We start from the raw sequence: 14,118 nt of genomic DNA on the forward strand, positions 1-14,118 counted from the left end.
AAGTGGAACAATAATGACGTAGACGCTCTGAACAGAACCAGAGGAGAGAGGTTTGGCAGGTGGAGCTCTAGGTGGGGTGGAAAACTCTTGGATGGTAGAAAGAACAGATCTGGACAGGGTCTCAGAAGGGATCACTGGGGTAAAGATACTGTGTGCAGCTATCATGAGGAAGAATCAGAGGTATGATTTGATAGCCAAGGTCTTGGCAGGAGAAGGGTAAGTTAACTCTACAGGGTTGAGGGACCACTGGATGCTGTGCAGAATCCCTCTTGTGGAGCAGAGTCCAAATGATCCAAATCTCTGTGTGGCTTGGGCTGTCATGAGGGCATAGGGAACTCAGTGCTCATGATAGGGGCATTTTATGCTATGGAAATTTTTGATTTTGCACACCATAGTCAGGGAGTTTTCACTCTTATTAAGGGGAATGAGACCCAAACCTTTGCCCACATACCTCATGGTTTCACCTTGTGACAGAGAGGCCTCAAGGCTTTTAATTTTTACTAAGGGGCCTCTAATGTTTCCTCTTTGAAGAAAATGTGTTATATTTTCTTTCTTGGCCTCAGCAATCTCTGAACTGGCCTTTCTACTCAGGATGTGCTCAGAAAATCCTCTTACTTGACATGGCCTTCTTACATCCCCCATCTTCCTAAAAGGCCATCAGACACCCCCCACTTCTGACTGGAAAGTGAAGCTCCTCTGCTTACCTGTGCATAAGGGTTAGGTCTGAGTCATCCTTGGTATGAGGAAGAAGAGAGATGAGTAACCCCCAACACACTGGGGCCTCAAATCTTTCTTTCTGGCCCAAAGAAACTAAAACTTCCTTTAGTGTGAAGGGATGTCAATGACTTTACCCTTTAAAAAAGTTGGACACAGCCTGGGTTCTCTGTCCAGTGAGCTTTGTATAAGCCATGAATCCATGGCCCTATAAACTGTCCTTTGTCCCTAACGCTCTCTGATGAAGGAGTCTATTGAAGTAGACTTCTTTTCAGAAGTAGACCAAACATCTTGTATCTCTGATAAAGGTGGGCTTTAGAGCCAATGGAACCTCAAGATTTCCCATGTTACTAAAGAGTGATGCAGAAATTCCACCTCTGTACAATACAGCCTCTGTAATTATCTCTGTGGATATAAAGGCCCCATGGATCCTCCCAGGCCATGAAGGTCCTCAGGCATTTTGCTTCTGTCCTAGGAAGCTTCTTTTTTGCTAAAGGAATTTTGTAAATAACTCTGATGGCCAGGAATCCACAGATATTTCCCAGCTATATATAAAGTTTCATATACAATCCATATAGACAAGGATGTCTAAAATTTTCTTCCTGTGACCACAGAGACGTAGAATCTTCTCTTCTGACAAACAAATCTTGAGCCACACTAGTTAGAGGTCTTTGGTGCCAAGTTTACTTTCTATGAATAATGAGAAATATAATCACATTATGCAGTGTTCAAGAGTCTCCTTATCTCTGATGAATCCATTCCATGACCCACAGCAGGTGACTGACACCCCATGGCTCTGAGCCCTATTAGACATCATTCTCCAATACTTGCATCCTGATGATAAACTTTAACTAGTTATGTTGGTGCAATGGATGATTATCAGACAGTATCAATCAATAGAACAATTATATTGTAAAAAAAAAAAAACAGCTAGGATCTCCCACTCTCTTTCCCTCGACCCTCGTCCTTCATTGCTCCCACTCATGTCCAGGCTCAAGAAAAGAGAGGGAGAACAAGGAATAGGAGACCATGGTAAATGAAGACCATATGAGAAAAGGAAGAAACAAAGAGCTAAAAAGGCCCACAGAAATCCACAAAGATACCCCCACAAAAGACTGCTGGCAATGGTCAAGAGACAGCCGGGACTGACCTAATCTGGTGATGGGATGGCCAAACACCCTAATAGTTGTGCCATAAACCCCATCCAAGGACTGAGGAATCTGGATGCAGACATCCATGGCTAGGCCCCGGGTGGAGTGCTGGGAGTCTAACTAGTGAGAAAGAGGAGGGTTTATATGAGCGAGAATTGTTGAAACCAAGGTTGGATAAAGCACAGGGACAAATAACCAAATGAATGGAAACACATGAACTATGAACCAAAGGCTGAGGGGCCCCCAACTGGATCAGGCCCTCTGAATAGGTGAGACAGTCGATTGGCTTGATCTGTTTGGGAGGCATCTAGGCAGTGGAACCAGGTCCTGGGCTCATTGCATGAGTTAGCTGTTTGAAACCTGGGACTTATGCAGGGACGCTTGGCTCAACTTGGGAGGAGGGGACTGGACCTGCTTGGACTGAGTCTATCAGGTTGATCCCAGTCCTCGGGGGAGACCTTGATCTGGAGGAGGTGGGAATGGGGGGTTGGCTGGGGGGAAGAGGAGGGGGGCAAGAAGGGAAAGAACAAGGGAATCTGTTGCTATTATGTAGAACTGAATAGTATTGTAAAATAAAAAAATAAAATAAAAACAAAAGAAAACAAAAAAAATTAAAAAAATAAAAAATAAAAACAGATCTATGTCATATATCAAGTATTTCAAATGAATTGAAACATGAAATATTTTTTCCACGGCCCATAGGAACACATCCAACACTAGAGAGGCCAATCCCCAGAGGCCCTCAGGTATCCCAACTCAGTAATAGGAGATACTAGTGGCAATATAGAACTGCTCACACAGACAGGAAGGCCAGGAAGTATGCACAGGACAGGGCCTCGGAGTTAAATTAGAAAGTAGGACATGACAGAAATAAAAACAGGGCCTGTTGCTGGGATACAGCATACCAGAGGGGTTAAGCAAGAACTCTCCAAAGTCATGTGGCTGGTTGAAGGACTGAAGGGAGGATCCCTGACCTGTCCATTCCTTTCCTGGTTCAGAGCGGGGCTCACTCTTCTTTATTTCTACACAAGACACCAGTATACACACAAAAAGAGAGAGGGAGAGGGGAAAGATAGAGGGAGAGACAGAGAGAGAGCAGTTGTGGTTCAGATGAACTAGGTGGCAGCCTCTGATTTTCCTGCCTAAGACATGATTATCACTTGATGGCTTGAAAGCTCAGGCCATGGAGTGCTGAGCAGAGAAAGGACACAGTGAGCTGTGACTAAGTGGGCAGTGCAGGGGTCAGTGTATCCTGTCCTGTGAGCCAGAAAGGCCTCATGGGAGAGCCAAAGTGGGCACAGCTGGCTCACCGATTGTCAGGTGTCCCTAACAATGCTGACCACGGGTGTGTGGAAGATGACTCAAATCTAGGAAAGCTTCCCCGTTTATTATTCTTTCTGTATGTGATGTCTTACGCATGTATAAGCTCATCAAAGAATTCATTCTGTCAATTGTGTTTCTTATTTTCTTTAAGAAATTTTTATTCATTTTACACACCAACCACAGATCCCCGTCTCATCTCTCCTCACGCTTCAGCCAGCATTTCCCCCCTGGACCTACCTCCCTATCCCCACCTCCAAAAAGGTAAGACTCCCATGGGGAGTCAGCAGAGCCTGGTACATTCAGTTGAGGAAGGTCCAAGACCCTCCCCTCTGTACCAAGGCTGTGCAAGGTGTCCCATCATAGGTAATGAGCTCCAAAATGGCGCACAGGCACCAGGTATAGATACTGATCCCACAATTATTTTTCTTTTTAGAGCTGATAAATTGCTTCTAAAATTGCTAATTTGATTATCTTATCATTCTTAAGGTATACTTAATATTGTGTTGGGTTTTAGTTAAGCAGTGATTCAGTTTTTTTTAAACTTGTACTCATCAACAAAACAGACTTATTTATTTATGTTTCCCTTCACAGCTGTAACTTGCTTTATGAAACAAACGTTTTGGACCACTTTCCTTTTATGCTTTCCATATTTCTGTAACTACTCTTACATTCTGCAGATTAGCCTCTCTCTAGGGGATGGGACAATGGGATGAGAAGGCTTTGGCTACAGATGTTTCTGCCTGTGAATGTTGTGACTGTGAATGCAATTGTGTGTGGACGTGTTCATGCTGACCAAGAAATCCCTCAGGAAAATCTGTGTGCAGATCGGTTTCCCATATAATAACTATGATGAGCAGAGTCCCATGGGAAAATGGTGTAGAAACTCCACAATCACAAGCCTTAACCTAAACTAGTGGGTCTCAACTTGTGGGTTGTAGCCCTTTTTACTTTTGGGGTCTACAAAAATTTACTAAGACCATTGGAAAACAAAGATATTGTATTATGACTCATAACAGTAGCAAAATTACAATTAGGAAGTAACAATGAAAATGGTTGGTGTCACCACAGCATGGGCAACTACATTAAAAGTCCACAGCATTAGGAAGGTTGAGAAACACTGACCTAAAGCATTGAGCATGTAACTAAACAAGAAAGAGCCACAAGATTTCATTAATGCATTTCAATCCTGGAGAGTTCCTCACAGAAGATAACTTATAAGATTGGGCTCGTGTATCAGTGCTGTTCTATAACAAAAGCTCCTTAGGGTACAGGTTTCCTATCATTGCAGGAATATGTAAGATTGTGCTACTAGATAGCAGCTGGCTAGCAGTAGACATCCTAAAGAGTCAGCAGAGTGGAGTCCCTTCCCCAGGTCCAAGATGGGGACAGGAGAGTCAAGAGGACCAAGGGTAAAGGCAGAGACCGGTGCTGGTTTCCAGACTCACATAGATAACAGATTGGAACATTGCAGACCTTGGTGTTTACCTGTGTTACCTACTCCCATAGTGCACCCCACAGCTCCTCTGGGTTACACAGCAAGCATCCATCTTTTAGGGTGCTGAGTCACCCATCAGAGAGGAATATCCCTCTGCATCACTCTCTGCTGAGTCCTGGAAGCAAACTGCCAGAAATAAAAGAATACATCCAGTGTCTTGTGAGCTCCATCTCCTAACAATTACCTCAGCCATTGTCCAGACTCTGCCATGATCCAATTAAAAACAAAAACCATGAAATGACAGAGCTCAGAGGTCTTTTAAATTTTGTGAATATAACCTACTCTGGGGAGTTTCTCTAACTTTTCCTCAGTACTGCCCTGTCCTGCAATGATTCTTTGAATCCAGAATTGCTTACTCCTCCTGTCTTTCACCTTCACAGCTGTGAGACAGTTTTGGAGCCAATGTCCAGGGTTCATTTTTGATGCAGTCACCCTAGGACCTTGGTCAAGCACAGCTAGGTGGAGAAAGGTCTCCACCATCAGAATGAGCTTGTGAATACCAGCGGAATTCAGCCCTGTTGGGAGCACAGTCTCTCAGGAGGATCTTGTCCTGGCCTACCCACATATTTGCCATCATACAAGGCTCTTCAAGGCACCACAACCAAGATTGGGGCGTTTTGTTTGAAGGACATTTGCATAATTTAATAAAATTATTTACCTGGGCTCAAGGGCTTGCTGAGTTTGAGAAGGTCTTTGTGTTACTCCCTGTGACTGAATTTAAGCAGTCCATCCTTACCCAAAACTAGAGGTGTCAGCTAAGGAGAAAACCAGAGGCACAGGTTCCGCACCCCCACGACCACACTCGCTGCGTTTTTTAAAGTACTCCCTGCTCTTTTAAGCCCTAACGTGCTTCAGGCTAGGCACCTCAGAGGACAAGCCCACAGCCACTGAGCCTGTACAAGCCAGAATGTGTGATTGGATACATTGTAATTAGGCTGAGTCTCCAGAAGGCAAGCCTTCCGGGGCAAGCGTCAGAGCTGTATCTGGCGCCAGACAGCGAGGACGTGGCTTTTAAGCTTTGGAACTCGGGTCTGATCGAAAGATTCCCAGGAAGGAGACTCACCAGGGCTCTGCCACAGTTTCAACAGGATGCTGAGTCCAGGTGCTGATGATCACCAGGAACAACAATATGGTCAGTAAAATGATTAAGACTGGACTTGGGTGAAGTCCGGGAAGCAAATTTGGTGGAAAGGCCAGTGGCCATGCACCTCGGTTACCCCAATCTGCCTCTGACCCCTCACCAGGCTTTCCAATGATCCATGGGCCACAATGCTCAGATCTTTATCTTTGTGTTTTTTTCTCTCTTGCAGGTGGGAATGCAGTGGTCCTGAAGGCTGGAGAGGAAGGAGGAAAGAAAGGGCTTTTACAGAGCGAGCTTGCTCAGGGTGAGCTTGATCAGGGCGAACTTGCTCTGAGCGAACTTGCCCCAAGCAAGCCTGCTCAAAAAGAGCTTGCTCAGTCCAGTCTTGCTCAGGAAGCCACAGGAGTGGTAGAGGAGGGAGAAAACGAAGAAGAAGAAATGGAAGGAGCACATGCTGGCCATGGTAGTTCTGGCCCCATGGATAAGGGGATCCCAGCGGAAGGTGGCCATGGCAGCAGTGTTCAACAGCAGCCTCAGCAAGAGGCGGCAATGCCTGAGGGCATCAATCATCTCCAGGCTGGAGACAGGGTGCCTTTACGGAGACGCACCAGATTCACCAGGTCTCAGCTGCAGGACTTGGAGCGTCTTTTCAAAGAGAATCGCTACCCCAGCTTGAGAGCAAGGTAAGCAGAACGCCCTGCTAGGTGCCTGGTTTTCAGGCAGCGCGTCCAGGCTGCCTTTTGGTGCTCCCTGAACCCCTCATTTCCTCTAGAAACAAAGCCACCATGTCTGGACCCTCCAGCAGAAATTGGATTCTAGTGTAGGGGGATGGGCCCGCGTCCAACTGGAAAGAATGTGCTTTGTTGCCTGTTTAAGTGGCGCGTGAGTGAGAAATTTAGACAATGCTTGTTCTAAATAAGTCTCTGTAAGTATGAGAAAGAAGCCTGAGGTGTGGCTGAGAAAATGCAGGAAGGATTCCACCTCAGATTAAAATTTGGCTAACACTTCTCATCGTGAAAGCTCTCTTAATAAAGTTTTACATTTTAAGTACATCAACAAGGTACCTGTGTTTGGGGGATTACCCTTAATTTTGGTCCCTGAAAGAAACTTGTTACTAAAGTAAGTATCAAAGTAGATGTGAGGAATAGTGTCTGTGTGTGTGTGTGTGTGTGTGTGTGTGTGTGTACACATGTGTGTACACACAAGTGTGGATACAAACATTTAAAAGGAAACAGGACATGTTCTTATACAGGTTATTTCTACCACAAAACTAATTGTTGGAATCTTTTCACTTCAGGAAGGATCTTGCAAGATGGATGGGTGTGCCAGAAGAAGATGTGCTGGTCAGTATTCTAAAAATAATAATAGTCTGGGAGGGCTCCACATCTTATGATGTTGTTGTCTAGATGATAATTTAGCAAAAGTGTGGGACCCGGAAGTTGTATCCTAAGGATGCCAGACAAGTCCACACCCAGGCTAGTCTCAAGATGACGAAAGGCCTCCATTTTCTCAGGTAGGAAATGCAAACCTGGACACCAGAAAACATAACATGCCAAGGTGCTTTGTCTGTACCTTGGTGAACATAGTGTGTTCTCCATGACCTTCTGAAGACTGTGCAGCCGCATGCCTCACTTAAGTGAAGAGACCATGTTCTTGTCCACTTTCAATTCTTTCACTCTGCGTGTCTCAGAAAACCTTTTCCCAGACTTCTTGTTTTAGTCTGTAAATGTCACATTCCTGGCTTAGTTCTGAACCAATACTGGGACCAGGAACCTCAAATGGCGCATAGACCTTTTACCTGTCTTTTGTTGCTTATGAATGTGAACTCTGCTCAGCATTACAATCAGCCCTGTCTTTTCCAGACCGCATGCCCACAAGGGAAAAGGCCTATAGATAGTATGCTTGGAGACTAGGAAGGAAGCATAGATCAGGAAGAAGTGCCCTTTGTCTCATAAAATGTGCATTCTGGATACTCACAAAAGGCTATCACCATGGAGCCTTTCACAGACAACTATGGGCCTTGAGATAGTTCTCCCGGGATCCAAGAGAACTTTTTTTGATACTTTTCAACACACATCAAGGACCAGGAACAACTCACGAGCTAGACCTGCATCCTTTCCTGGAAGAATGCATTAAAATATCAGTGGACATAAGAGGCAATATTCTGGGTCTGTCCCATATCTGAAGGAATGGGTGTGGGGGTACATGAATTCAGGGGCTTCATGGGGGTGTTTTGACTGTTTCAATGAGAATGAAACCTGTTGCTTCCAGCATTCTGAACAATCAGTAAACATTTGTGGTAGGTCTTCAGTCTTTCTTGGGGTTAGTTCGATAAATAAACAGTTCTGGGCAATCAGAAACGTGGTGCTTTGCCAGGGGAGTAGCTCTGTCCTGGAGCACATACCTAGCACACACTGGCCCAGGGATGGAATCCATATATGTTCTAAAATGTGAGTAAAATTGAGCCAGTATACATGGTTACAGCATGTGTTCTTCAGTGGTGGTACAGTTCAGTGTACTAAAGCAACCCTTTCTTCTGCTTCTAGGAATGGTTTAGGAACAGGAGAGCCATTTTCAGGAGAAGCAATAGACTGGTGGTGCTGATTGATGCACCACCTGGTCGCCAGATCAATGATCCCTGAAGATTTTGGAGTAGTGCATGAGTACCACCTCTGTTGTGAGCCAGATGACCTGGAACCTGGCCCTGCCCCCAATTTCTTGGCCACTCATGCTGGCCATGACATCCCTTTCTTCCCTGCAGTTATCTCAGCAATAAAGAGGTGGATTCTAAGTATGTTGGTTCCATTGTTTTTGAAGTTACTAAAATGTGGGTGTAAGTATTTGAACCATAGTAGGCTATTCCAGAAATGGCATTTATGGCAGGAAGAGACACTGGCACGCTGTGGTCACTGTGATGTGTGAAGTGATGATGATTTCCAGGTGCTATGCTGCTTCATGCTGACCCCACATTATTTTCCCCACACTCATCATGGCCTTGTCCAATCACTCCATCTCTGTGGAACAATTATTTATAATGTCAGGTTGGGCAAGTCCCCAGCACTGGACATTGTGTTTCTAGTCATGGCTGTTCACTTCCACACTCCAGTAAGTCCTGCCATAGAACCAGCTGGAAATTTTGACAATGGGAGGAAGGGGTACATGATGTGTGGATTGCACCCTCTCTGTGGACATCCAGGACACTAGGAGCCACACTGGCCAGAGTCCTGATGCTGAGGGGGAGAGGAAAATCCATCCATCCAGATCACAGGGAGGTTTCTGCCTCATTTCTTCCATTCCAGCTCAGGGAGCATATGGTCTCACCCTCGCCTGCACATAGATCTTGACTAATATGTCTTCTCTCTGCATTTTGTCACCTGCCTTGGAGAACCCTAGTACTCAAGGTTTTGGGGACCTTTGCTTCATTGCAGCTATAATTTGTCAACAAGCTAGAGTCCCTAGCAATGTTCTTAAACAGTCAGTCTGTGCATAGAGTAATACTGCTTCTTTGCATATGTGAAGCTGCAGGTCCAAATAAACAAAGTCCATCTTAGTGAGATGGAAAGCTATGGCCTAGGTGTACAGACCCAAACTTACTCCATGGTGTTGTCTCAATACCAGGCTCTCCTACCCTTGCAATCCATAGTCTATTTTCAGTCTCTGGGAATGTGAGTACTCCAGGGACCTTGCCTGCTGCAGGTACTTGCTAGTTTGCATTTGATTCTCTATGATGTCTCCCAGCACGCTGATTTGAGAGCCTGTGCTGTAGTAACAGGTATCAGAATTTCACTAGGGCTGCCTCTATGGCCCTGAACCTGAGGTCTCCCCTTTTCAGGTCTAGCAAATAATATTTCAGTACAGATAATCAGTTTCCATGGCTTTAAGAATCTTCCACCAGTCATCCTCATGGTCCCTATGCCTGTGAGCAAGGGGTATGACAGAGATGTCCCATTAGACCTGAGTGCTCCACCTTCTCTTGTGTGCTGGTGCACATGGACCAACTGTGGGTCTCTGTACTAACCATCACCTACTGCAAAGAAATTCCACCCTGAGCTCTCCACGAGATATGATGTACATGGTGATGTGCAAGCTGACAGATGCAACAGCCATGGATCCCCTGTTTGTCTTTGGTCAGGAAGAGCAGGAAGGGACTCTAGAAGGAGGAATGAAGTCTGAGCACAGCCCCTGGACCCAGTCTGTGTAGACCCCATGGAGCTCAGTGCATATTCTATAGTCCCAGGGGTTTTGGAATAGTCTGAAAACTATTCTCGGTCTTGTAAGGGTGGAGTGAAAGCAGTGGTTTCCAGGGGCCTCAGATTGTCTTCAGGGAGCCTGAGTTCCTGGCTGCTTCTGGCTTCCACTGTTTCTCTGTATGAAGAAGAGTTCCTACACCAGTGAGGCCCCCTCCTCCTTCCTGACCATCCCCAGTCCTCCACACACACAAACTGCTGCAGCTGCCACTACCACCACAAACCCTGCTCCTAACTGACTTCTGGATGGTATTTTCCAATCAGCTTTTTCTTGGGATAATCCCCAAGGGCTCATGGTGGGGATCACACATGGAGAAGCAGAGAGAGAGAGAGAGAGAGAGAGAGAGAGAGAGAGAGAGAGAGAGAGAGAGAGAGAGAGAGAGAGAGAGAGAGAGAGATGGGTTCACTGGGGCCCTGGAGGCATCAGGAGGAAGGGTCCTGAGGCTCCACATTGGATGTTCCAGCAAGAGATGACTTTCTTGTGTTCCACTCGGGCACTTGCCACCAATCTTCCAGATACAGAGTGTTATCTCCTGACCTGCTCCAGTACCTGGCTGCCACATCCAGTGACTTCATTCTTTCACTGGGGCTGATGCTCCGTGAACTGAACCTGAGGATGGTATCCTGTGCCTCAGCTGACTGTGGATTCTCATCCTGTGCTCCTTTGTTATGTGGAACTGAGATGTGCTTCTGACAGTCTTCCTGGGGACACAGGAGGAATCAGGAACAAACATCTACTAAGGCTGGTTGTAGCTATCCAGTCTTTTACTTCCTGATTCTTAACCATCTCCTCCATATTATGAAAGGTTTCACCTCCATTTGGAATGTCTTATGTCTTCAGGAGCTTTCCTCCAAAGGGAATGTCTTATCTTGGAGGAAACTGCTACACAAATGTGTATCCAGCTGCAGGGTTAGATCCTGTTGAGGCATCCTCTAGGTGACCACATACCTGGCTCAGGTTCTGACTGGCCTTCCTATCAATTAGATGAGGCTTTGCTTTTCTGTAGGTTACGTTGCTGTGCAAGGGACAAGTTAGAGTGTGTCTGTGAGAGGGCACCTTCATAAAACATGGACAGAGACTGTCAGGAGACCTGGTAAATATGTGTGAAAAGGCATCTGTGTTTCTATTGGCTGACTACATATGACATGACTATGTCTAAGGGAAAGAGCTTTCATTGACAATTTAAGAGAAAAGACTTTCTGATGTTCATTGAGGAAATTTTGTAAACATTGCTTCACTCAGATATGCCAAATCTAAACACAACTTCCTCCTGAAATCACAGGGCTTGGTTTCTATGACTTCCCTTGGGTATTTGAACTTACTAATATCGGAGCCACCACTTCAGGGTCTCTGCTCACTGAAGCTCCAAATTGTTGTTGGTTTTTGACCTCAGGGTCTCAGTACATAGCAACTGTCAATCATCCCAGGAAGCGAGGAAGGAAGGATTCTGATTGGTTAAGATAGCCTGGATGTCAGGTCCTTAGGTCCAGAAGAGAAAGAAGTCTTCCTGGTGGAGTAGTTCCAGAACTATAGGGGGCTACCCCTCAGAATGTGAAGAGGCTCAGAGGAAGGCAAACCTCAAGCGACTTTGACAGCATTCCTGTCATGGATCATGGAAACATCAACCACCTGCCTCTTGAGGGACCTGACCAGGAAAAATGGAAAGGTCAGTGCATGCTAGGAGTGGTGGGTTGGCCATGTCCATAGGGGATGCTGTCCCTCAGAGGTGACTGGAGAGGCCTGGGGCACTGAGGGCTTCACCTGCTGTGATCTCATTGCGACTTTGCACCACGCCGGGCCCTTCGCCTATTCTTTCTGTTTCCCACTTTCAGGTGCTGAGACACCCATTCTCTCACCATATGAAGAGGGAAAAACGAGGAAGACAGTGGAAGGGACCACCCTGGGTCGGGAGCCCCAACAGCAGAATGGAGAGGAGGAGAACAGAAAAACAGGGAAGAGTGGAGAAGGTCCCTCTGCTGCTGTACCTTCAGGCCTCATGGATGACCTACAGGGTACCAGTCCCAAGAGCCAGGAGAACGAGTGTCCATCTCAGAAGTCAGTTCCTGAGAGCAAAGGGGGCACCGAGGCTGTGCAGCTTTGTGATCTGTGTACAGCATATGTCACATCTGGTGCCCCGAGTACAGTGTGTGTCAGTAACAGTGCCTGGTGTACAGCCTATGCCTGTTCCTGTGCCCCAGGTACAACCTGTGCCTGTTCCTGTGCCCCAGGTACAGCCTGTGCCTGTTACTGTACCCCAGGTACAGCCTGTGCCAGTTAATGTGAGCATGTACAGACTGTATCAATCACTGAGTCGCAGATACAGCCAAAGCCTGTTTCTGTCCCTCATTTATAGTCTATGCCAGGTTCTATGTCCAATGTACAGCATATGCCAGTTAAGGTATCTAGCACACCACCTATGGCAGTTCCTATTGCACACCTTATGCCATTCCAGGTGGGTTGTGTACAGCCATATCAATTACAGTACCCAGTGTGCAGTCTATGTCAAGTACAGTGTCCCCCAATGAGCAACCTGTGCCATTACAGGAACCCATGTCCACCCTGAGTCAGTTCTGACGCCCAGTGCACAGTCCAATCCAGTTACCATGCCAAAAATGCAGCCTGTGCTAGCACGGGGGTCCTGCTGCTGCCTCTGTGACAGGGCTACAGCTGCAGGAGTTGGAACACCTTTTCCAGAGAAATCACGATCCAGTGCTGAAGAAGGCTAAACACTTTGTGTGGCTTCAAGTCCTTTCATAGGGAACAAGCTGGTACAGAGAGGCCTCTGGCTCCTGGCAGCTGTCCTTCTTGTCTTCATTTACTGAAATGTTCAGATCACATTTTGAAGTTTTATTTTCTCTTGGAATGAGTGTGTGTGGGGAATAGAAGAGCTGTGTCTCACATTGGGAGGTCAGAGGACAGCTGGAAGGACTTGGTTCTCTCCTTGTAGGATGTGGGTCCTGGTCTCAAAATCATCTCCTCAGGCTGGCTGGCAAGCATGTTCTTCTGCTGGCCATTTTGTCTGCCTCCATTTTGCCCTCCAGAACTAAAGCCACCCACACATTCCAGCCTGCAAGACACCTGCCTTGCTGTCCCAGGGTTCCACACAGGAGTGGAGCTCCTCTCATGTACTATTTAGGTGAAACAAGTAGAAATGTTTGTCCAGTGCCTGTTGATCTAAGTAAGGTCCTGTTACACCAGGCCTAGGAAGCCTGAATTATGGTTGGAGTAATACAGGGTACCACTCTGCCTTTGTTTAAAATGTTGATACATTTGTACATCGTGTATATTTTGGCTTTGCGTTTACTAACTATTAACACATGGGCACAGTTCTCTTAATCATTCTTTTTGGCATTTTCTGAAAATTTCTGTGCCCTACTCAAAAAAAAGTTGTTCTAACAGATAAGCTTCAGTGTTGGGCATTGTGGCTTCTGCATATAATCCCAGCACTGAGAAGGCCAAGCCTAGATGACAGTAGTTAGTCCCTGGAAGGCCTGAACTACAGAGAAATCTTCTCAACATAGAGAAAATGAACTATGTTTATCAAACCAGGTGTGTCTGTAGTCCCACTACTTGGAGAAGGAATCTAGGTCACACTTTCAAGGTCATTCTCATTTATGTGATTAAAGCCAGGCCAATCCCCAAGAGACCCACTTTGCCGGTGGTTTAGGTCTGTTTTTTTTTCTTTTCTTTTCTTTTCTTCTGATTTTCTTATGCAGGGTCTCACTCTGTAGCCCAGAATGACCTCTAACTTTCAGGAAAGCTCTTGTTTAAGTCTCCCTCATGCTGGCAATCCAGGACTGTGGATGATAATGAGCAGAACAATAATGAGAGTTTCTATAACATTCATTTTCTGTCTGATGTGATTTTACCATTTCATTCCTGACCTGGAAGGTGGCTCAGCATGTAAAGGGTCATGCTAAACTGAGACCCAAAGAGCCAAGTCCTGGAAGCCATGCTCTGATTCCTTATGTACACTGTGATCTAAGATGCAGACAGACACACACACACACACACAGACACACACACACACACACACACACACACACACACACACACACACACACAGAGAGAGAGAGAGAGAGAGAGACACTCATTACATGAAGCAA

General features: G+C 46.0%; 1 protein-coding gene across 1 annotated transcript; it reads left to right on the forward strand.

The window, feature by feature from the left end:
* Nucleotides 1–5,656: 5,656 nt before the first annotated feature.
* LOC121826282 (uncharacterized) lies at nucleotides 5,657–8,558 on the forward strand. Its single transcript, XM_042270130.2, has 4 exons — nucleotides 5,657–5,815; nucleotides 5,994–6,447; nucleotides 7,062–7,107; nucleotides 8,311–8,558. The coding sequence occupies exons 1-4, from the start codon at nucleotides 5,773–5,775 to the stop codon at nucleotides 8,404–8,406; spliced, it is 639 nt and encodes a 212-aa protein (XP_042126064.1). The 5' UTR covers nucleotides 5,657–5,772; the 3' UTR covers nucleotides 8,407–8,558.
* Nucleotides 8,559–14,118: the final 5,560 nt, after the last annotated feature.

Source organism: Peromyscus maniculatus, chromosome X (assembly GCF_049852395.1).
Source record: "Peromyscus maniculatus bairdii isolate BWxNUB_F1_BW_parent chromosome X, HU_Pman_BW_mat_3.1, whole genome shotgun sequence".
NCBI lineage: Eukaryota > Metazoa > Chordata > Mammalia > Rodentia > Cricetidae > Peromyscus > Peromyscus maniculatus.